At 37.6% G+C, this 24,135-nt stretch overlaps 1 protein-coding gene across 1 annotated transcript in view; it reads right to left on the bottom strand.

Moving 5' to 3' along the window:
- DPY19L1 (dpy-19 like C-mannosyltransferase 1) overlaps positions 1-23,933 on the bottom strand; it is a 52,995-nt gene extending 29,062 nt beyond the window's left edge. The window contains exons 1-7 of the mRNA XM_026083550.1: positions 23,644-23,933; positions 22,535-22,603; positions 18,052-18,076; positions 16,664-16,751; positions 15,908-16,045; positions 10,709-10,829; positions 8,921-9,014 (exon numbers count right to left, since the gene is read on the bottom strand). Coding sequence (XP_025939335.1) covers positions 8,921-9,014; positions 10,709-10,829; positions 15,908-16,045; positions 16,664-16,751; positions 18,052-18,076; positions 22,535-22,603; positions 23,644-23,932 — 824 coding nt within the window. The 5' untranslated portion in view covers position 23,933. The remainder of the gene's footprint in view (positions 1-8,920; positions 9,015-10,708; positions 10,830-15,907; positions 16,046-16,663; positions 16,752-18,051; positions 18,077-22,534; positions 22,604-23,643) is intronic.
- Between the last annotated feature and the right edge of the window lie 202 nt (positions 23,934-24,135).

Here is a 24,135-nt window from a genome sequence, read left to right as displayed (position 1 = left end):
AAAAATAAGTACAGCAGAATCTCGTAATAGCCAGTACTGCTTCAGAAACGTGGCTACATACAGTTAAGTTAGATTCTGTGGCTAGAATCTCACTGAAGTTTATAGGGGAAAAAATTATTATTCATGCATCAAGGGAAAGTAATCCAGGGTGTAAAACAAATATATGAACTAGCTAGTCAACTAGTGCTTGTTTCAGAACACACCATTCCTCATGTTTCAGCTCCTTTCTGCAGAACATTTCAAAATTCCAACAGAAACAACTAACAAAACGGTTACTACACTGTCAGAGACTTTCGTTTTGATCATTACATCAGCAACAGCAGTGATCCCTACTTCTTATGACCTTCATTTTGATGTACTTACAGCTTGGATTTGAGAAGTGCCAAGCATTTTTTTTTTTTTTAATGCCAGGCAACAGAAATGGGATATTTCTTCCCTAAGCTGTTGAGCAGGAGACCTTACAAGATGCATGTTTAATCATCCAAAGTTTGGGCATCTTTGCAAATTTTGGTCTGAACCAAAGACTATGATAGGGTAATCAAATCGGGCAAACTCAAAAACATATTTAAACATGAGTTCATGTAACATAGTCAGTGTAAGATATAATTTAATTCTTATATGAAGCACTGTGACATTAGCACAAGGGTTTTTTAACCTTCAACTTCAGGATTTTTATGGGTTTCTAAACTGATCAAGTTTACCTGTCAACTAATTAGTACATTGGAGTCTACACTAAGAAAAATAGCACTTAAATTCTTCCCACCTCAAAACAGCACTAGATATGGTTCCCATTTTGTTTGACTAGATTTGTAGTTATCCATGTTCTGGGATATAAAGCCAAAGAAATTTCTCTGCAAACAAGTGCACTATTACTAAGCGACTGCATTACCAAATCATTACTGTGTATTAGAACACAGCAATATAATTGCTGTTAGCAGCTGCTCTGTTCCTTAAAACCTGCCCTTGAACACTGGATCAGCGCTTCCACAGCATCTTGTACCCCTGCTTCTTGTCAGAAGGCTATAACAGATATTGCTCCTGTTCCCTATACTGTCCATGCAACTGAACTAGGATTTCCTCCCCAGCCTCACTGCACAAACAAGTAAAATACCAACTCTTCGCAGTGCTGTATCCTAACTGTGTCTGCCACATACTGCCTCATTAATCTGATGCACTTCTTGTCCATTCGAGAGCATGCCTATATTGGAGGGTGCTCTCTTTTCTACTCATTAAGGAAAGGAGAAGAGAGCTCTTGTACCACCCCTCTGCTTCTGAGCCTACAAACTGGTGACACTGTCACCCCTAAGCTTCCCCACATACACCTTTCCAGATTAGCAATATGGGAATGGAGATGGCCTGAAGGGAGCTGCATAGTCCTAAACTACATGAAAAGCTGTAAAGCCATAATCACATCCAGTAGCAAGTCTCAGCCATCGTATTCCTCTCATGCAGACCCCCAGACTGCTGAGTCTTGCCCTAGCATTCTGCTTCCTGTGCTTCTCACTTATCCCTCCAGAAAAAATGTATCCTTCATCTGTTCCTGCTGGTCCTGGTACTGCATCCTCCTCACTACCCTTCCCAACACCTACTTTTTCTTAATTCTTCCTTTCCCTGCTGTTTTTGGTAGGTCTCTATTTCACATATAGTTCTAAGCTCTGCCTAAGCTCTTAAGAAAGATGCTGTCCCTTTCACTGCAGACTTTGAATAGCAATGGTCAGAAAAACTGGAGGGGGGGAAATGGAAAAGTAGCAGCCTTTCTTCAGGTCTCTTTCCCTTACAGAACATTCTTGGCTTTAACCAAGCAATATTCTGCTACCTTACCTTTTTTCAAAAGCTGTTATGGTGGTTAACAAGAATGTGCCCTTACTCCTCTACACTGATCTTCCAGGCTTTAGGCTTTTTATACTTGATATATTGTAGCTTTTTATAATTTTTGATGTTATGTACTCTGAAAATAAACCATCAGTTCTCAGAGATGGTAAACTCAAACATTCCAATTAACAAATTAAGTAACAGTAAAATAAACTTCTGACTTACTATAGCCAACAGTCTAGTATTAATCTCACTGATTTTTGCTGCCTACAAGGAACATAAATTTCAAATTTGTAAATAAACTCCTTACAAGTGCACTGCTTTATATTTCCTGTTTACAACGCATACTTGCAATGGATGTTGCATTTTAAATTTGAAGACAGAAAAACCCAAACTCTGCCGATAACACATATTGCCAGATTTGCATGTTAGAGACCATTTTGCAATATGCACATTTTACTTGAACAAATTCTTGCTGATTTTAGATTTGCCCAACAGAAGAACAGAAGAGACTAATTCACTGTTTTCCAGCTCTATGCCAAAATAACACCATGGAAATAAAATTCAATGGTAACATCAGAATCACAGTACAATGCAATTGTGTATTCACTGTATAATATCAAGTTTTGTGCTGCATCCCATATGATGTGACCTAAAGTGAGTATTATTACATACTATTCAAAAGAGAAACTATGGTATACTTAACACTAATATTTTAAAGGAAGGAAAGGAAGGAATGAAAAATATATGACTGTATATACATTATCAAATAATTAAGTTTAAAATAGTATCATTGTTCCTCCCACGTACTAAAGCAAATTTCTGATACCGCAGTGTCCATTTTGCAAAGCTCAACCAAAACACAGAATCACAGAATCACAGAATTGCTGAGGTTGGAAGGGACCTCTGGAGATCATCTAGTCCAACCCCCCTGCTCAAGCAGGGTCACCTAGAGCACACTGCACAGGATTGCATCCAGGCACGTTTTGAATATCTCCAGAGAAGGAGACTCCACCACCTCTCGGGGCAACCTGTTCCAGTGCTCTGTCACCCTCACAGTGAAAAAGTTTTTCCTCATGTTCAGATGGAAGTGCCTGTGTTTCAGTTTGTGCCCGTTGCCTCGCGTCCTGTCACTCGGCACCACTGAAAAGAGTCTGGCTCCATCCTCTCGACACCCTCCCTTCAGATACTTGTACACRTTGATAAGATCTCCTCTCAGCCTTCTCTTCTCTAAGCTAAACAGGCCCAGCTCTCTCAGCCTTTCCTCATAAGAGAGAGGCTCCAGTCCCCTAATCATCTTTGTGGCCCTTCGCTGGACTTGCTCAAGTATACCAGGCATCTCAACATATCAAAAGGTATGGATCATTGAATATCTTGTTAAGGGACAAACAAACGTATTTAAAACTATATGAATATCATCAGCTAAAAAAAAAAAGAAGTAATACTAAACTGAACTTTTTGACATCTTAAAAGTCCAGTCTTACTCCATTAAAATCAATACAGCTTTCTACTAATCCATTCCACTGGCATCAATGCAGTCCAGTAATTGCTGGTTTTGTTTAGCAATATTGTTATTCCTTACTTGACTATCAGTTTGCAAAAAAAAGTATTAACATTTTCAGTGATAGTCATTATGCTGGTGCACAAATAGAAGTCTGTTAGGATCTGGAGAGGCTTACCTAAAAGTTACTGGCCTCCGTAAAAGGCATAAAAATACGTTTAGTCTTTTATATGAGAGGGCACAAGCTTTCTGCTAATGAAGTAATGAAAGCAATTAGCCTTTTAATACATTAATGTGTTAGTCTGAAATGCCCACAGACAAGAAAAGTTTGTGTGTCAAGCGCCTTTGTAATCCCAAAGTGAAGTCAGGCTGCATCAACACCAAATACTTTGAGACATTCACAAAGTGAAACAAATAAATCATGCATTAGTCAATTCTAATGCTGCTATAATACTAAAGTGATGTAAATATAGTGTAAAGCAGCAAAATAAAGCACTTTATGGTATATAATTTGGGGAACATGCCCATATACAGCTCACAAATGAATGACACGAATTGAATTGAATTGTCTTGGTTTAGAAAAGAGGAATAAAAGACATGTCTAAGGATTTAGTTTTGGAAAAGCTGTTTTCCCCAAGACAACATCTGAAATCTGTAAATCAGCTTTTTCATACCAATCCCCAACAGGCTGAAAGAACGATAAGAGAAACTTGGAGAATATTTGTTGTCAGATGAAGATTTGTTGTTGTTGTTGTTGTTACTTGAGTGTTGTATTAAAAAACACCAAATTTCTGTTTTTTTATTTCAAAGGAAATACCATATAAAATTCTGTACACAACATCAATAATGGAAGACGATTAAGGGGCAAACCTAAAACAAGAATAAGGCCAGCTAAATTTTAACTTCATCCAAACAGTTAAACTGATACTATGGAACTTGCAAAATCCTAATCTACAGTCACTTGGGAAAAAAAAAAAAAAACTAACCAAAAATAAACAGTGCTAGAGCAGAAGAGTGTTAGCCTGATGTTTTATGATACAGTTTAGTATAGAAGCACTCAGTTTAAAATAATACAGGAAGAGTGTGTATTACCCGTAATATGTAAGATTTAATTTGTGGAGGAGGATGACAACACAGACATATAACAGCATTGCCCTCTCACATAACACCATAGCATTAGGATGTCTGTGTCTTAGTGGAAAAATGTTTACCACTCCATTATTCAGAAGCTGATTAAAAGAAACAACATCCTTTAGCTATGGTGTTCATTTAATAAGCAAAATACTATTCTAAAGTTAGGAGAATGAAAGCCAGCATGGTTATTATAAATACATTTCTTACATAGCTAAAATAATTTGATTTAAAAAGACAGAGAAGGAGAGAGAAAGAGCGCGATAACACTACTGACTGCTGAAGTACTCCACAATGTATTTTTCAGTTACTAGGTTGCTACTGCATTTTTGTATTCAGAATTGTATTTGCCTTAGGGCTTTATTATTTCTAACAAATGGTCTACATCTTGGCTTCGTTTTAAAAATTCTAGTTTAAGTTGACAAAAAAGTAAACAGGATGGTCATGTAAATAAAAAATTGATGAAGAGTCTACTGTTAAAAGGTTAACACTCACCTAGAAAAATGATGACATTCTATAAACACTGAACTCAGGTTTTAATACAGGATATAACACATTCCCCAAAATGTCAGGTTAATGAAGAGAGGTTTTTTTTGTTGTTGTTGTTGTTGTTTTTTTTAAAAAGAGGCTTTTAGAGGTGGTCCTGAGTTCCCCTAAGTCCTTTAAGAGTCTGATGATAAAAGAACCTACAGGTAACAAGACACACTTTCAGAAGTCTTAAGAACTGAAAAAAAAAATTCCGAAACTTGCATCTAAAAAGAAACTATTCCTTCCTTTGTACTCTCTTCTCCAGGCATTTATCTAACATCTCTACTTTTGTGAATTTCAGATCAATAAAAAGATGCTGTTTATTAGCAGTGTATGACTTTATGTATTAGAATTACTTTCTTAAATCTGTCTCAGCTGAGACATAATTCTTATTATTCTAACTAATTAATTGTAAGTAATCTTCATTTTTCTGAGCGTTTCAATGCACAGTTAGTCAGAAAACAAAAACGGGGGCCAGACCTAGGGAAGTAAATAGCTTATTAGTTTTCAAGTTGTTACTGTTGATCTGTGTAATTGTTTGTTCCATAGCAATGTGCATGAAAGGTAAAATTGTAAATAAAAAGATAAATTTGACCCAAAATACCATTTTTGCTACTAAACAAAAATATCAGTCAGCTGTTAGATTTTAAAAAACCCTCAAATCCTTTCAGATCCTTCACCCATCACTAATACACAGGTCAAACAGTATCAGTGATTTCTGGGTACAATATCTGAGGATTAAAGATACCAGCTGAGTGCTAGAACAGTCTCCAGGGAAAGTGCATTCTTGCACATAACACAAAACCTTTAATTCCACTAATACTAAAAGCATCAACCCTGAAACCTAGAATGATTAAAAGAATGTTCCTAATATTAAGTCTTAGAGCAAACTAAAAATTTACACATGCACACACACACACACTCACAAAATATTCAAGGATTATGCTAAAGGTTAACATTCTGATAAAATCTTAAAGTCTAGCATACCAGGTCTTAATTGTATTGTGAATGCCTTAGAGATACTGGCCTCTGCAAGGCATCAGTATTTTACCACATGAGAAAAGATCAGAAAATCCGTGGGCAAAAATAGGGATGCTTGTCAGCATCATTTCCCAGAAGAGGAAAATACACATAGCATATTTCAGGGAGGGGTACAGGTAAGATTGAGCTAGAATCACTATTTGCTGACAGTGCAATGCTAACATGTAGGAGATACAGTAGTTAAGCCACTCTACACCATATAAAATATAAATGATAACTCTTCCTGTTGAAATTCTTGTACCATATTACAACTAGTGAAGTATATGCACAACTAAGTTTTATAAATTTTTTTAAAAAGTCCTTCAGCTGGAAGCTAAATCCCCCACGTTTATGAGCCTACTAATTATTTATTAAATCTTATTTTAGACTACTCTGTATTAAAGAACTGTAGCTGACCTGAACAGTTATACTTTGTCTGGTAGCATCAGCTCTGGAATAATAAAAGAACAAGTATTTTGACTCCCCAGGTACAATAAACTTATGCCTAAAAAAACTCTATCTTGGGAATGGTTATAAGATATTATTATTGATTAATATGCAAGAAACAATATTTAAAAAGTACTGTCTAGAAGAGATACGGAAAATCTACTGGCAGTTCCTTGGGATGCAGTATTTGACAAGCAGCTTAAGTATTCTGTCTCTCACTCCCTTGACTACAAGAATAGAGGGACTGAGGAGAAAAAAAATAAGAAAAAAAACCCCTTAGACTTTCATAAAGCACTTATCATCCAAATGCCATTCCTTTGTCCATAAAAAAGGATGAGTTCTCACCATACTGCTTCAATTATCTTTCTATGTACTTCAGTTATCAGAATGTTCCAGAGCTTGAAACTAATTTGCATCACACAAGAAGATTCCCAAGTGCCTTGCATAAACAAAAGTTTTAGTTTCACATTACAGCTAAGCCAATTCAACACCAGCTATTGTTGAAAGGATGGTTCTGCTCCCCTTCTTATCCTTGACCATACACTTCCATGTCTGGTAATCTTCTAACCTTGTGCGACACTGGAAGCTAAGGAAGCTAAACAGCAAAAAATTAATCCTACAAAAGCAACTAGCTTTCCGCTAGCTTAACTCCTTGATCAAGCTCACTATAGAGTACAGTGAGCACAGAGGCGCAAACACAGGCTAGCTTGGAAAACTAAGGTAACTAAGTGGTCTTCCACAGTCCTCTCACATTCCATCACTAGTCAAAGTTGTGAGGAGACTAACAGTAAGCAAAGGCTGAAATAGAAATAAAGCATACACTCCATGAATACATATGGCGAGAAAAACTAAGGAAAAACAATTATGTATGCTAGAGATGATTGCTGCCAACAAATTCAGGGCTAAAATGTTAGATGGAATATTAGAGGATGGTCTCCCATGATCAAATAAGTCAGGCTATGAAAAAGCCCTTCAAAAGGCATAGCAGAAACAAAACAGCTTTAGGAAGGAGATTTGCCACCATTCATGAGATTACCTACTTCAATGTATTAGAATTGGATTGCTCCAGAATGGTGTATTTGGTTCTTTTATTTTTCCCACCTTATGGAAAAGCCTAATTATCCTGCCATTCCTCAACTAAGAGGAGCCCTGGAACTGTCATAACAACTAAGCAGTCATCTATATCTGGTATCCAATTATGACTTTCTTCAGAATAAATAAACAACATCATAAAACTACTTGCAGGAAACTGTGTAGTCAGTCATTTTTTGTAACCCCAGATAGCTAGCGGCTTACACCTTGAAAGAACTGCATTTATATTCTAATCATCCTGACTACCTACACTGCAGATCATTTGTATTTAAAATTAAATTACTTTCAACACTTGATATTTATTTATAAGACTAATACTTACATTCAACACGGCCCAACTCACAGTACTGAGAAGTTAAGACAATACTGACTTTTCAATGACATTAGTATGAAATGTTGATTTCTATACATCTCCCTTAAGAGAAACATGACAAGTTAATGATACTAACATTCAAAGTTTATTTACTTCCCCAGAACATGAGGCATTCATTTCATATATCAAGAAACACAAACATATACACTTTATCCCCAAATGCCTGATAGTTTCAATTGGCAACTTCCTCTTTTCACTGTCACATTCAGTTCCTGCCCTGCACTATTCCTTATTTGAACTTTCAGCACTCTTTAGAAACAGCACATGCTTCAGAGAGAGCAGGAACAGAACACAAGAGAGTGAAGTCAAGGAATGAGGGGGGAAAAAATTCACATTTCTTAGAGGAAAATGTAGCACGATTTTTCATTTTTGCACAACTGGCATATGAAAATAAAATTGTAAAAGTCTTTCCACTTCTGTTTTTCTGCTGAATGCGGAGCCTATTTTCATATGAAAGTGTATTATGGTTCCTGAAATTTAAGGACAGATACTGAAAACAGAAATTCACAGAAGAAGAGAAGTGTATACAAATGCCTGCAAAAAAATGCATTATCTTAAAATATTTTTCCTTGTCAGTTAAGTTAAAAATGAAAGAAATGCAATATGACTTCAGGCAAAGCACCATCAAAACTCTAATTTTGGTTGTAAGTACAGCATCATTCAAACTTTATTTACAAATGTGTTGCACTAAAAATTTTAAGAGCACATCATATCAAAAGCTATTTAAAAACCGGATAGTATCTAGTTTCATGCACAACTCAGTGGTGTCAGTAAGATACCCACTTCACTGAAATTTTCCACAACTTTTCATAACATCATTAGTTTTAATCAACAAGCTTCTCTGTCCCAGTAGTATTTAGTGACAATATATGTGGTAATAAAAAACACTACTACTGTACAAACAAACAACATCCCATCAAAACATTTTATTACTCACTTTTTTAAATTTTACTATAAAAACAGGCAACTAGTACCAATTAAATAACTCAGTTTTAACTCAGTCACAACTGTCTTACCTCAGGTATGTGCCATATATGAAGAACAGTGACATCATTAATCCATTCAAAAGAAAAATCACAGAAACATAAAAGGAAGCAGGGTCCCCCAGCCCTAACAAACAAACAAACAAACAGTTAACACATATTGCCAAAATATATGAAACATTATATTGTTTATAAACCACAACCAAGTGAGCATAATATGGCGCACAGCATACTGCTATAATATACTACAGAAACAGAAAAGCAAAAAAGGTAAGTGTCACCAAGATTATTGGCGGGATTAAATCAGAGGACTACACTCCTAAAAAAGGGAGTGGAGAGAGGAGACAGCATTTGAGCAGTCAGCACAAACCAAGAGAAAAGCATTAACTTTAAAAAAAACCCACAATGTATTTAAGGGATAAGCATGACTTTAAGAACATTCTCCAAAGACCACATTTTGACTCCATAGAGTTTTTTTAAAAAGGGGTCGTACTCCCTATACTCTAACTTCCTAACCTCTTTGCAGGAGTAAAGCCATCTTTATATATATCACTGTACCACAAATGTTCTTTGCTTTGTTTCATTAGGAGCCGAGAGTTCTTCCAATAATGCAAGGCTTTCAATTCATTTATTCACAAACACTTCTATGTTCACATGCCTGTTATTCTTCTCTTTCCTGTTATTTTTTAAACCCTCTTGGTTCTAATCATTACAGCTATACAGCATAAAAAGCCATATTCACTACAGAGGATTTAGCAAAACCTCACAGTCCAGTCTGCAGAAATGATTATTCATTATTGCTGAAAATACAGGAGGACAGTTCTCTAAAGTAAGAAGACAATATGCCCACCAAACATGGAAGCCTTGAGAAAGTTCTTCCTCTCCTCCTCCCCCCAAACAGGAAAGATAAGTTACAATTTATCCACTATTATTGCTTCTGACAAAATTAGAGAAAGTGAATGATTCAAGTGCTAAGGAAAGTTCTTATAGCCTTTATGCAATGGAAAAATATTAACATGTCACCACTTGAAGACATTTTAAGTGACAAAATGAAACAGCTTCACAAACTATCTTTTATCATTTAGCTATAACTGACTGTAAAACAACACAATGGTGTTTCTGTGCAAGGTACTTTTATCACATAAAACTTACTCGACAAGCCAATATTTTGCAAAACATTTGCAAATAGTGACAAGCACTATTTTAAGTATGGAAAAAAATGCAAAGAAGTGGCAACATCCAAGTTTTGACATCAGAATCATGATATAAGGTTGAAATTCTTAGGCTGAATATTAGGAGGATTCTCCCAGCAGACTCACTACAAAAGATATCCTTCAAAAGGGAGCCTCATGTTTTCCGTTTCTTCCCCTCCCCCCCCCCCCAAGTTCTGGTTTGGGGAGGAAATACAGAGGGTAAGAATTTGAAATGTAAGATTCCAAAATGTATAGGAGATTCTACAGAATCTACAAAAATTTAATAAATCTCCAATGACCTTCAATTATATTTAGTGACACTTTGCTCTTTATAGCAGCCCAAGACTACGAAGGCTCAGACTTCATCTATAAAGATTAGAAGTGCAGTACAGGAGTTCAACCTAAATATGAGGAGCTATCTAATAGGCAAAGCCCACATTTTCACCCCAACATTCTTAGAAGTATCTTCTTCTGTGCTTCTCACATACATTGTTCAACTGCCAGAAACACAGGCTTAGCAAAATTAAAGCAAGTAGTGATAAAGACATAGGAATATTTATTCCTTCTGAAATATGTAAAGCCACAATTACATGCTTCCAGGAAGAAACTAGACCAAAACACAACTCACCCTCACAGCTTTCAACAGGGCTAAGCCCTGTCCCTCTGTTTACTGTCCAGCATATCTTTGTTGGAACACCCAGGAAATCCATAACAGTAGTATATATGCGGTACCAGCTGGCAAGGACCACCTATGTGGAAAACAGGATTTGAAGTTTCTAAAAAGGAACTTTGAGATTAGGTAACATTTCATGACAACTGGACCTCATCCAAGATTTTTTTTCAAACTTAAAATTTATCTAAACAACTAAGCATTGTTGAACACAATTCACTAAAGGCACCCAACACAGACCAACTACTGACTAAGAGAGTAAAATTATGCCTGCTCTAGAATAGGAATCAATTCAACCATCAAGCTGAAGTATTTGGAAAAACTGGTATATTTCAGTATTCTATGGAAGGTTCCCCATTGACCCATTTTTGTATACTGGAGGTTAAAATTCTAGATTTTGTTGACAGAGGACAGATAGCCTAATTAGATTAAAACCAATTAAGAAGTTCTTGACCTGACAAGAATATTAATGGATCAATCTTTAGGATTTCGAGTCAGATTAATTTTGATAGGTTAAATTTAAATATATATTAGAAAGGGCTTCAAACGTAACATAAAACAGCACTTCCATTTTCCATTCAAAGGTATTAATGTTATTATAATAACAAACAAATCTCAAAATTTGACACAGAAGACATCAGTATTTTACATATAGAAAAACTAGACCTCATAAATGAGTAAGGCAGCCATCCTAGTTAAGCTGTTTTGAAAGTTGTAACCCAGGGGTTATCAGTCTGATAATGTGTTTCACCACTGCAGCAACAGCTGCCCCAGCCCTGTGTCACAGAACACACACATACAGGAAGGATGATTCCTTCTCTTCTTTCCCCATATGATTAATAAAAGTCTTTATGTCACTTTTATCTTCAAAAAGGGCAAGAATGAAATCCAGGGAACTATAGGCCAGTCACCCTGATCTCCAAGAATCTGATGGAGTAAATGCTCCTGGAAACCATTTCCAAACACACTAAGAACAAAAAGGGTGATTGGGAGTAGTCAGCACAGATTTACAAAGGGTAGATCATGCCTGACCAATATGATAGCCTTCTGTGATAACTGGCTTGGTGGACAAGGGACAGCAGGGGATGTTGTTTATCTTGACTTTTAGCAAGGCTTTCAACCTGTGTCCTAAAACATCCTCATAGACAAACTGCTGAAATACAAAGTAGATAAGTAGGCAGTGAGGTGGTTTGCAAATGGGCTGAACTGGCTTGAAAGGTTGTGATCAGTGGCACAAAGTCCAGCTAGAGGCCAGTCACTAGTGGAGTACCCTAGGGGTCAATACTGGTGCCAATACTGTTTAACATCTTTATTACTAATCTGGATGATAGGATAGAGTGCACCATCAGCAAGTCTGCAGAATATAAAAAGAACAGAAGGAGTGGTTGATGGTTGTGCTGTCATTCAAAGGGACCTCAACAGGCTGGAGAAATGGGCCAACAGGAATCACATGAAGAGAAATGTAAAGTTCAGCACCTGGGGAGGAATAACCCTATGTACCAGAACAGATTAGGGGCTGACCAGCTGGAATGTAGCTTTGCAGAAAAGGACCTAAGCATTCTGGTGGACAAGTTGAATATGCGCCAGCAATGCGTACTTGCTGTAAAGAAGGGCAAGAGCATCCTGGGCTGCATTAGGAAGATTGTCACCAGCAGGTTGTGAGAGGTGATCCTTCCCGCTATCCAGCACTGGCGAGACCGCATCCAGAGTGCTGTGTCCAGTTCTCGGCTCTCCAAGAAAAGAAGGACATAGATGGAGTAAAGAAGATGCAGCCAGACTCTTTTCAGTGGCACCCAGTGACAGGACAAGAGGCAGTGAGCACAAATTGAAATACAGGAAATTCCATTTACAAATAAGAAAAAATTTTTACTGTGAGAGTGGTCAAACACTGGAACAGGTTGTCCAGAGACATTGTGGGGTCTCCATCCTTGCAGACATTTAAAACCAAACTGGACACAGCCCTGAGCAACCTGCTCTAGTTCTCCCTGCTTTGAGCAGAGGGGTGGGACTAGTTGATCTACAGAGGTTCCTTCCAGCCTCAGCTGGTCTATGATTCTACGATTTATTCTTTCTTCAAACTAGGGCTCCAACCCTTATAACTCTTCAGCTATGGGTAAAAGTCAAACCTTATATTCTCAAAAAGTAACTACACCTTTCTTTCTAGACCCAGACTCCCTGCCTCAATACTGTGTCCTACAAAGTACACTGTCTTGAACTCCTGAAAGCTTCCTGAATATTTGTGCCAGGCATTTCTGACTATGCATGTATGCATACATGAACCAGATTTTTGATGCTTCTCCAGGTAAGCAACAATAGGACGGGGGAACCAATTTTAGATCCTTCCTCTAATCAACTGAGTGCGATTTGTAAGCTACCAATGGAATGCGTATGGCAGGTTGGAGACATCTGTCTAGTGTATCTGCATGACTAGCCCTGAAACTGACATTGCCCTAAACACATAAAGCATTCTGGCTGAAACAATGCCACATAAAAAAAATTCTACTTGATTTATCAACTTAACCTTTTCATGCCACTAGTGCTAACATCTCCTGCAGACATTATCACATGTGAATACCCTCTAAAAAAAAGCTACCTGATTATGTACTTCATACAAAGCAAAGAAATATTTTTGCCAAAAGCTACTTTACTTGAACAGTTAACACGGGAAGAAAAGTTAAAGAAAATCAGTAGTACAAAATTGCTATGTAAATTAGAAGACAATAGCTTTTTTGAAGTTTCTACTGTCCTGTGTTGGATAAGAAGCAGCAAGTACAAAACACAGAACAGACTATTTTGCAGATCCAGGAGATCCTCTGTAGGCCAATCCTTTGCTGTGAAAGAATATTTAGAAAAGTCAGTCTCTTTTACTAGTTACCTTTGAGTAAGCACCGAAGACATATGGGTATTTGGAACATTCTTCAGCCCAACTCAAATTTTCATCAGCATGGCCACATACAAATATATCAACTGTTTTGTAAAGGTGAACAGCCAAATAGCAAACTGCTTATTAGCATGAAATTAACACATTCTCTCTCTGCCACTTTACATCAGAGACCACAAACCAAAACAGCAACACAACTAATGGAACAACCTGACTATGCAGCAAACACCTAGAAAAATCAAGATTTTATTGGCACTGTAATATTGTGTAAGTACAAAGACTGGCTTGTGCCTTTTGAAATTTTTTTTTTCTGCTGTATATTTTTAATTTACACAGACCACGTAGTCCATGACTGCTAAGGATTGCTGTTTGTTGGGGTTTTTTTTGGAGGTTTCAAGGCTAGCACCAACTGTCCATCTAGGACCTGTTCTATTTTTCTTAATGGCTTCTGCATCCTGTTTAATATCTGGATTTCAAAGCTATTTTTGATGCAATTAATTTTGAACTCCATTAAACAAACAAAAATTTTTATTCAAATTCAGTCTTAATGCTAGTATTGGGCTGAAAAGGCTGGAGAGCTCCTAAATATTAAATAGGAAATGAAAAACTTTCATAAAAAATATGACTGGATACTAGGCATCAAAGGAAATACTTCATTGCCAACAAAGCAAAGAAATCCACAAGCATCTTCCCAGCACACAGGCCCATTATAATTACAGTAAAACGAAAGTACAAAAAATTTGGAGAACATATTTCAGATGTCATGTTGTACCTATTGACAAATTCTATAGATGCAGTTATGTAGAAACAACAGCACTCAAGAAACACCTTTTAAAAAACTATTTACAGGAAGGCTAGACATCATGCAGCAAATGGCTGAAAGGAGTAGAGGAGAATATTTTTTTGCTTTGTGTGCCCACAGAGGCACAGAAATAATGAATGAATTCATATATTATCACAAAGTTCTATGAGCCAATAAGATGCTAGAGAACTCCGAATGAACAGACAAGCCTACACTTTCTGCACAGTAATCTACTTAATATTCTTACAGAATGTCAGCCATTGCATGGTTGCTCTTGTTTTGATTTCATCATCCAGTTTACTCAGGCATCTTTAATTTTGCTACTAATAATTCAGTTAGAGCAAGTTCATTTGATCAGGTACCTTTGATTTTTGCAAGTCAGACTGTAGTTGAAGTCAATACATTTTCTTTTTAGCTAAAGAAAATAACTTCATATTATTCAAATAAGGCAGTTGTTCCTAAGGTTACATTTCTAAAATTGAGCTCCAATCTCTTTTGCATACAAAAAACCAAAAAGGGGATAACAAAGAAGCAGTAGTCTGTACCATTTAGCCGTTCCAGAGCAAAGAATTAAGAAGCAAATGAAACTACTATATGCAAGTTGTATAATATGCATACAGAGAACTCTTAAACATGTAATTCCTGGAAGCAGCTCTGCTCCATCAGAACAGGGGAATGAGTATAAATGCCAGTAACTAGCAATTACAGACATTATTATTCTGCGGTTCCTCAAAAACTAAGTTATTACTGACACATGGAGTTTCACCGAAGTAGATTAACCAAAGGAGGTTCCCCTTTTCAAAATGCTTGAGACACACAGGCAAAAGTGTGTGCACCACCACATTTCACAACCATAAGAGGGAGAAAAACAAATGTTTCTGTACTAGGAGAAGCTCTTTTTTAGTGTCAAAAACAGAATAAGAACTTAATTTAACCAGGTAACAAGTCCAACACCAAACAAAACAATAATAGTTAGTCTTTGAAAGAGAAATTTCTTCTGGAATATACTAAGTAAACAATAACCATTCATGGATTTTAGGGCCAGTGAACGGTGATGATTCGTTAGTTCATTGTCCTACACAAAATGCCAGCCAAAATAAGCTCTCAGTACCTGCATCATTACAGACATTATTCACATGCCTATGCCATATACTATTGATACTTCATGTGTCATATTTCCTGAAGTGCACAATGTCAGCAACTTACCTGCTTTCAGTGAAAAGAACAAAAAAAGACAGACAGAGAAATACAGAATTAGACTGCAACTTTAGGGCATGAATTATTAAGATGCAGAGAGCATTCATATTTGATTGGACATACCTGAAGTCTCAGAATGGTAACTATCCATAGCGGTTGATCAGCGTGTGAAGTAATAGAGCCACACTTTCCAGAATAACATTTCTTACAAACTTATAATCAAATTTAAAGAAACCAAAGACTTCTCAGAAGGTATACTTTTCAAAACATGGCTTACCTCCGGGTAAAGATTGAACCTCTGTAAAGTGTTAATCACTAAAGGATATTCAGTTAGTCTGTCATTCATAATTGCCCGTACTCCATTCCAAAACGATGGTGCCTCAATAATGGTCTTGAAGTAGGAATAATAAAGACCCTACAGAAGTGCAGAATTATTATTTAGGATTAAAGAGGTCACTTCTGCTTCATGAACTGCCATAGATGGGCTTCATTTTTAAATGCAATTTTGTATTATAACAAAATAGGACAAAATTATTCAAGATTACTATGCAGTTTTCCAAATATTTTCTACTAGTACCATTGAAAAAAGCAAAGGTGGGCTTCCTTCTACCTTGTCTCATAAGTGCATCTTAAAATCTCTCATTTTGGCAGGTAGCACTAGCATAGCATTGCACAATTCTCAAGATAAACAAAAGTTGCAAAAATTTATTAATGAAAAAGTGATTTTTAAAGAACTGCTGCATAACATGGCTGTGACTGAAAGCATGTTACAGGGTATTTGCAGTTTTGGATTTTAGGTCCTCTAGAATCGTATTTTTAAATTATATTTTAAGCAAATTATTTGAAGAGATACATTCACACGAACTATAAGACACACAAATGCTCTATAGGTGAAAGTGTAATGAAAGTTAGTTGTGAAATATCAATATATTAATTATATATAAAGTATTATGAAATTTTGGAAGGTCCACGATCACAAGATTATGGACAGAACTTTTCCAATCACTGAGTTTTTGTTAAAAGATAATCTAACCATTTCGGTGCGAAAAGCCATTTCTCTTTCTAGCGTTGACAGGTGAGAAAAATGACGGTCATTTTCAAAAAGAGTTGTTATATGACACCTGTTAAAGAAAAAAAACCTAATAATTAAAAATGAATAAAGAGTTTCAGAACCTGTACTATGTCATACATACCAAAAAATATCCTGCAAAATTTCACTGAAGACCTAAAGTCTACTTACAAACTGATATTTTAATTTACTCTTACTCGTAAGAACATTCTCCTCTATTCAGACTACTTAACTGGAAAAAAAAACATGAAACCACAGACCATCTATTAAATCCTATTATATAATTAGTTATAAAACTTTTTAATGCATTTTAACTTAAGTGCAGCGACTTAACAATCAAAACTTTAATGCTACTAAAACTAACAAGTCTATACCACAGGAAAGAAAATTCAAACACAAACAAGGGCAAATGAAAAGAAGGACAGAATAACAACAGGTGGAAATACTACAGCGCACATGTATGTACTGCATGTTTTTTCCATAAAAGTTTTTCCTGACTTGTATTATAATGCAGTTATCTGCAACTGTAAATATATGTGCTTACCATCAAAATTTAAATAAAGATGCAGCTATGAAAAAATAAAAAGCCCCCCAAAATGCAAGTTTTGCCTCCTTAATTATTCGCAAATTCTGAGCTTTATCTCTGAAAAGCATGGAAAAAGAAGGAAATAGAACAGTGCACATGTCTCTGCTTCTGGGCAAGAATTTGCAAGAAACAGGCCACAACAATTGTTAGTTCTTTTTCAGATAGAAAACAAAACCAGAGTAGCAGGATCTGTTACTTTTTATCTCTGCAAGCACAGCTGGGGGAAAATCACTGTAGAAGCCATTCTACTCCAGGTCTTTACTACAAAAACAGAGGGTGAGGATGGGAATGGAACCCAAAACACAAGGATTATGCTGACAAGAAGTAGTTGAAAGGACACTCTTCTGCACACAAAATATTTGCCAGTCTTCTCTGACAAGATGGAAGGAAACATGATGCTAAACTAAGAAATTAAAGCAGAATGTAAATAATCAGAATGTAGGAGAAAGCTGAAAGGATTTAACCCTGGACCCTCAAAATCAGCTCAAGGGTAAAAGGTCTGCTAGTAGAAATGCACCTGAACTCAGATAGCTAGGCAATGTTTTCCACCTGGAAAGGAAGCTTCACTCTTGGCTGAACAGGCTTAGGAAAACTTTTAGGTCAGCTTCACAGGAACAGAATTATTGATCTTAGAGATGACAATTTGGTTTTGAGAGGAAAGATCTGAAGATAAATAATCCCCATAGCCTGTCTAGGTAAAAGTCAAAATGACATTTTTATTATTTTAAAATATCATATTACTCTCAAGCAATAAATATAATCTTACCAATGTAGCACTCCTGCAAAAGCAGCTGTAAAGAAAACAAAAAGTGCAAAAAGTTACTTAAATAGTTAAACCATAGTACATGAAATCATGTTTTTTAAAGCAATTACAGTACTGCTTCAGAAACTGGGCTTAGTGCACAGAAGGTACTCAGTCTCAAAAGAAGCAAAGATAAAGGAACACCTGAATTAACTTTTTTGGCCAACTCTCAGAACATCTAAAGTTATGCTGATGGCATTAAGCAACAGGTGATGGTCTCACCTGTACCCTGCATCACTCAAATAGATCCATCACAATCTAACCAATCTATTTCAGGTATCAAGAAACAAGACTGTGTTATAAGCAATTATAAGTTATACACAGCATATTTTTAGGATGCCAACACAAATCTAATTGAGACTATTATCTAATTCCTAAAAATGGTGGAACCACTAGATAATAACACACCATTTGTCCATTCTGAGACCATTTGTACTGTTGTCACTGATCACTGCGGTAAAGAATGAGTGAGGTAATTTGAAGAGGGAACAGAAATGACAGATGATGATAAAGCTGTGGGTAAACAGCCTAGGTCTCTGACTTCTTGAGCATGACAAGATACACAGAGAGCAGGAGCCACTCCATCTTGCTTGGGCACCATTCACAAGGTATCTAGAGCTCACATTCTGGATGCAAACCCAGCAAGAGTGAGGAATCAAGGGTAAGCATTAAAGATAGAGGGATCATGGTGCTCCTCCTAGACTGCAGGAGTCTTGGTTGCTCTCTAGACACACAGTGGTTCTCTGCCATAGGAAAGTCAGGTAGACTGGTTGCCTTCAATCCAAGAAAGTATATGTGGTTAGTGAAGGGTCATCTTAGTTGCAGAGGCTATACGGAGTGGAGAGAAAGCTGAGAGGACAACAACCCTTCTTGCTCCTGCCCACCCAGAGCCAGAAAGGTGCTGAGCATCATGTCCCTCTCCATGGTGCTAATCTTCACAAGCCTTCAACAGCACACAGGCCCGAGGGCACAGCTCCTTTGTCTGTACACCACAGAAGGGGTCAGGTTGTGTGCACATCCATTTATTACAAGTAAAACACTTGCATACTGACACAAGAGATAGTCAGAGGGTTAGCAAATGTGCCTATGTTCATAATGTGTATGCATTACATGTGTATGGTGGTCCGCTTCTGGCAAGCAGCAGGAACAATAGAAAGAAAACACCTTTGCAAGAAGACTAAATTTATGTTGAAAGAAGAACATACACTTACTTTCCAGCCATACATTCCCCCAAAATATGTACCTCTGACACAGAGGCAGGAACTGTTGCTGCTTTCACCAATGGCAGTACCTGTTATCATTGTCATTGCAGTTGACAATGCAACAAGCTACATTTATGAATCTCAATTGAGAAACTCAATTAGAGCTTTGTATATAAAGATACGTGAACTGAACCATCAGGGGTGAAAAACAAAAAAGTATCACATAAAGGGAATAAATGAGTCTAGACTACCTGCTTATATGACTAAAAGGAAAACATTTACTTAAAGTTACATATTTCATATAGTAGTTGAGTTTACACACTACCACTTTGAAAATTCCTTAGAAGTTTTTCAGCTTCATTTTGGTCACTGAAGCAGTTTTCTCAAATAGAGGCCTGAATTTCAGTTAGAGAATGAATTCCACAACCTTATATTGAAAACTTTACATTTTTACACATACTTTCTTGAAAAAATATCACTGAGGATTGCTTGGTATACCTCCCATTTAAAGTTTCAGTGAGCTGCAGTTGTTTTACATTAAGGACAACTACATCAATTCTCATGGAGAAGCTGCAAATAGTTTTTTCAGTAGAGCAGACATGATGTATGGAATTCCAGGCAAGCACATTAGCTATATCAGCAATGTAATAATCCATATTTAGTACACAAACTTGTTTCAGAGTAACTGTGTGGACAGAAACAGAACAGTTCATTCCTTTTCTTAACTATTACTTATTGAATCTGACATTAACAGACAAAAGCACAATAATGCATTATTTTATTTCTCAGTAAAATTTTCAATATTATCTTCCCAATAAGATTAGATGCAGAAATATATATATATATATATATTTTTTTTTTTCCCCACACACACATAAACACATCCCAACTACAAAAAAAAATCAAATTCAAGACAGATTACATGTTAGGAAAGTATATACAGCAAGGACATGATGCACATTAACAACTAGTACTTTTCATGATCTCAAATTCAGGAGGCATCAAATCAAGACACACAGTATATTTATGTTGCAATTAAATTATATATTTATACTGAAATTACAATCCAAATTCAAAGGTGTCACTTATTTCATAAGGAAAATAATTTATTTAAATCTGATTTTTCACTTCTGCAAATGTTTTATTTAAAGTCAGTGAATTAAGTATAAATACCTTCAGGCAGATTCAGAAGAATTTCATACACATTTCTAATCAACTTCACAATATCACTCTTTATTGTAAATATATAAAGAAAACCTTTTGTAATCACAGAACAATTCATGTAATTATGTACATTTCAAGAGACAACATGCACCATTCACAGATTCATACTACAAGTACAGATCTACAGTCAACTTTAACAGGCTGTATCCAGACTCATAGTAAGCTAGTTTCTGAAGGAAAACATGTGGAACAGCTCTCTTAAATTACCATCCTCTGACCCCCTTAATCTTCTTAGTGGGGGAAGGAAGGGAAGAAGCAGGAAGGAGAGAAACACTATAGAGTCCTGATGCTACATAGATTCATACAACCACTATGTACTTGAATTTGCAAACGATATTTTCTCACCCAACAGAAGCATGCAATCAAATTTGTGCAAACTAGGGCTGTTGAGTAAAATCTGATCTTTGACTCTTCAGATTTTCTATTTTTGCCTGTGTTCTGTTCTAAGAAAGGCAATGTGAATGGCATACAAGAAGCATTCTAGTTTTGGAAATTAAATACCAAAAAGAGAAGCCATTCTTAAAAAGACCTAACATACGGAACTTATTCATAAAGAGAACAAATGCTGAGATACTGTAATGCAACACTATGTGAAACATGCTAGAAACTGCTTAATACTTTGCAAGGCTCAAAAGTGACTACGCAGGAATACAGTAGGACTGGTAACAATGAAGAAAGTGTAAGGATTGACTACTTTTGCAGCTTACTCAAAATATTTCATTGTGAGATTCTGGAAAGGATGTCTTCAAGAACTAGGCCTCAATTCAATGGTCATAAGAAAACATCAGAATAAGTCAAAGTATTGTATAAGAATGTTCTTGAAAATCCTGTAACTTTATTGTAGTGCCTAAATTGGAGTTAATTTCTAGAAAAGAAAACAAACAAAAAAACCCACCAAACACTACAACAAAATTTACTCCAACTGTGGGAGCCTCTGTATTTTGAAAGCCTGGACTTGAAAGCTTAAACAAAACAACAAAACAGAAATCCAACCATCACTAAAAGTTACCAAAACTACTATTTAATATTTAGTATATTTCATAATTACATAGTTTACTATTTGCAATAGCTTTGCTACTAAAAATTGTAAATAGCTCCCTGAAGCATTCAATTGGTTATTGAGTTTTCACATCCAAATGTAAACTCCAGAAATTATAAGGCTGTCTGCCCAATCTGCTCTCAAAGTTCAATCATAGAAAAGTATTTAATTTTTGATCATTTGGTCTTTTTTGACTATGTTTTTGTGTCATTTAAATAACTACTAGTCTAAGAGAAGCAGCATAAACAGAGGTAAACAAAGCAATTCATGAACAGTTTATTCATCAGTTAGTTTGTAATCTAAGAATTATTTCTCTGCTACAACTTTGCAATGTAATTCATCAAACTGAAAAAATTCCCTTTGGCAAAATGAACTCCTGGCAGTGTCATTAATACTTCCAGCATATCTGGAATACATTGACAGTGTTTTTATATAATAACTTTAAGAGTATATCTAATTATGAATCTGCTAAATATGCTATTATTTAACATTTGTTAACTTTAGGGACACATTTTGTACTTACTTTTGCAAAAGTTATAGATGCTTTTTCCGATAGTGTGGCCATTAGCAATTTTATTATTTACTCCCAAATATTCCCAAGGATAATGACATTTGAATTTACATCCCCATTGTTATATCCTCTTCCACCAATAATCCTTACAAAACAAGCTGTTGTGATTACATTACTGAATAACAGCTGCTATTCAGTGTCTTTTCTAGAAGTTACTGACTGACTAGAATTAGAGATCCATAGACCTCATCTAGACATTCATTTTCCTACAAATGTCCTGGCACATCATCAACTCCTGTAATAACAGCTTTAAAAAAATTACCAAGTAGGAAGTTATTTCTTCTCTCTTTACAATATGAGCTACACTCTTTTTTAAATTATATTTCTAAGTATATTTTGATACAGTTTATGACTTCAGACCGAGAAAGGTGAAAAGAACAGGTTTTTCCCCAACACATCCCTTCTACTTACCCGAAATAAGTGTGAGCCATATCCTGCTATCAGCTTTTAATATGAAGGCCTTTTTGTCTTCAACAAACACTGTTAAAAGAAAACAAATTTTTAAGCATCTGTTAAGAACAGCCTCTCTAAAAGGAAATCTGTTCAAACTCTGCAGCATTAGTTTTCTGTAAAAATCTTGACCAGGCTTCAAAACTGCAGAAAGAAACTTCATACAGCAAGTTAGTAATTACACGTACAAGCTTTAAACAACACAAATAGACTGTTAAGGTGACTACACAATCAGCTTTTTTATTTCTGAAACATCTTTTACAAAATAATCTGTCAAAAGAAAATGTGTACATAAAGTGTACAAAAGTATGTACATAAAGAAAAACATACCCATGTTATGGATAGATTCGTACAAACAAAAAGTCAGACTCTTTTGAGAATAAACAACTCTCCATCCCTTCATCAAAGCACAGTCAAGAAATAGGCAAATAATGCCAACAGAGACAGCAGAGCTAGTCAATATGATGAGACTGCTAAGACAACTTAGGGCACGTTTTTCCTTTTCTCTCCCCCCCCCAAAGGACACAAAAATGATAAAAAGCCCTTTTCCTTCCCCGTACCCCCAGTTCTCGCTGATATCAGCGTGGGTCCTGTCAGCCTCTTTTATGCCCTCCAGCTGTAACAGGCTAGAGGACAGGCACGGGGAGAGCAACCAGCCGCCGACTGCTGCCCCACGCAGCGCACACAGGACCCTCCTGCCGCCGCTCCAGAGGGGAGATGCTGCGAAGGGGAAGGGGGTGCCCGCTCCCATACGGAGCTGCTCCTCTCCACCCCGCCCGCCCCGGGACCTCTCTCCAGGGGAGGGACGTCCCGAGCTTCCCGTTTCCAAGGCGGTAGTTAAAAGCCGCCCCGTGCGATTGGGGCTTTCGCGGCTCGCCTGTGCCGAGCAGTGCTACACACACCCGCGCGCTCAGGGAAACACCCGGAAAGAGGGGAGGGAGGCGAGATCAAGCCCCATCCCACTTCCCCCGCGGGGAAGCGCTGGCCCCCGCGCGAGCCGGGGCAGAGGGGCCGCACAAGGGGGCCGACCCGGGGGCGGGGGCGACTCCCTCCCCGCACCGCCGCCTCACCTCGCAACCAGTCTCCGCAGAAGCGCAGAAGCCCCAGGGGCCCGCGGCCCAGCGCGTCCCGCGCCCCCTCAGCCGCCGGCCCCTCCTTGCAAGGTCTCTGGGGGTCGCCCCGGCCTCCCCGCCGGCCGCCGCCGCCTCCCTTCCGCATAGCGCTGGCCCCCTGCCTGCCGGGCGAGTGCGGCCGGTGCCCGCGGCCGCTCCTGGGGCTGGCGCCCGGCGACTGGTGCTGCTGGTGCCCGGGCTTGAGCGGCGGCGACTCTTTGTTCCTGCCTCGGGTCTGGACGGCCATCTCCGCATAGTCGCCGCCGCCGCCGCCGCCGGGGTGCCGCGCCGGAGGGGCGGGGAGGGGGGGCGGGCCTCAGCGCGGAGCTCCCCCCACCCCCCAGGCAGGGCCTAGAGGCCGAGGGGCGGAGAAGGAGCTGGCGGGCCGGTAGTAACTGGCGGCGGGGGCAGAGGGGCGGTGGGTCACTACTCCGCCGGGCTGCGCCGCCG

This window comes from Apteryx rowi, unplaced genomic scaffold, assembly GCF_003343035.1.
Source record: "Apteryx rowi isolate R43461 unplaced genomic scaffold, aptRow1 scaffold_608, whole genome shotgun sequence".
NCBI lineage: Eukaryota > Metazoa > Chordata > Aves > Apterygiformes > Apterygidae > Apteryx > Apteryx rowi.
This window is presented reverse-complemented; position numbering and strand designations above follow the sequence as displayed.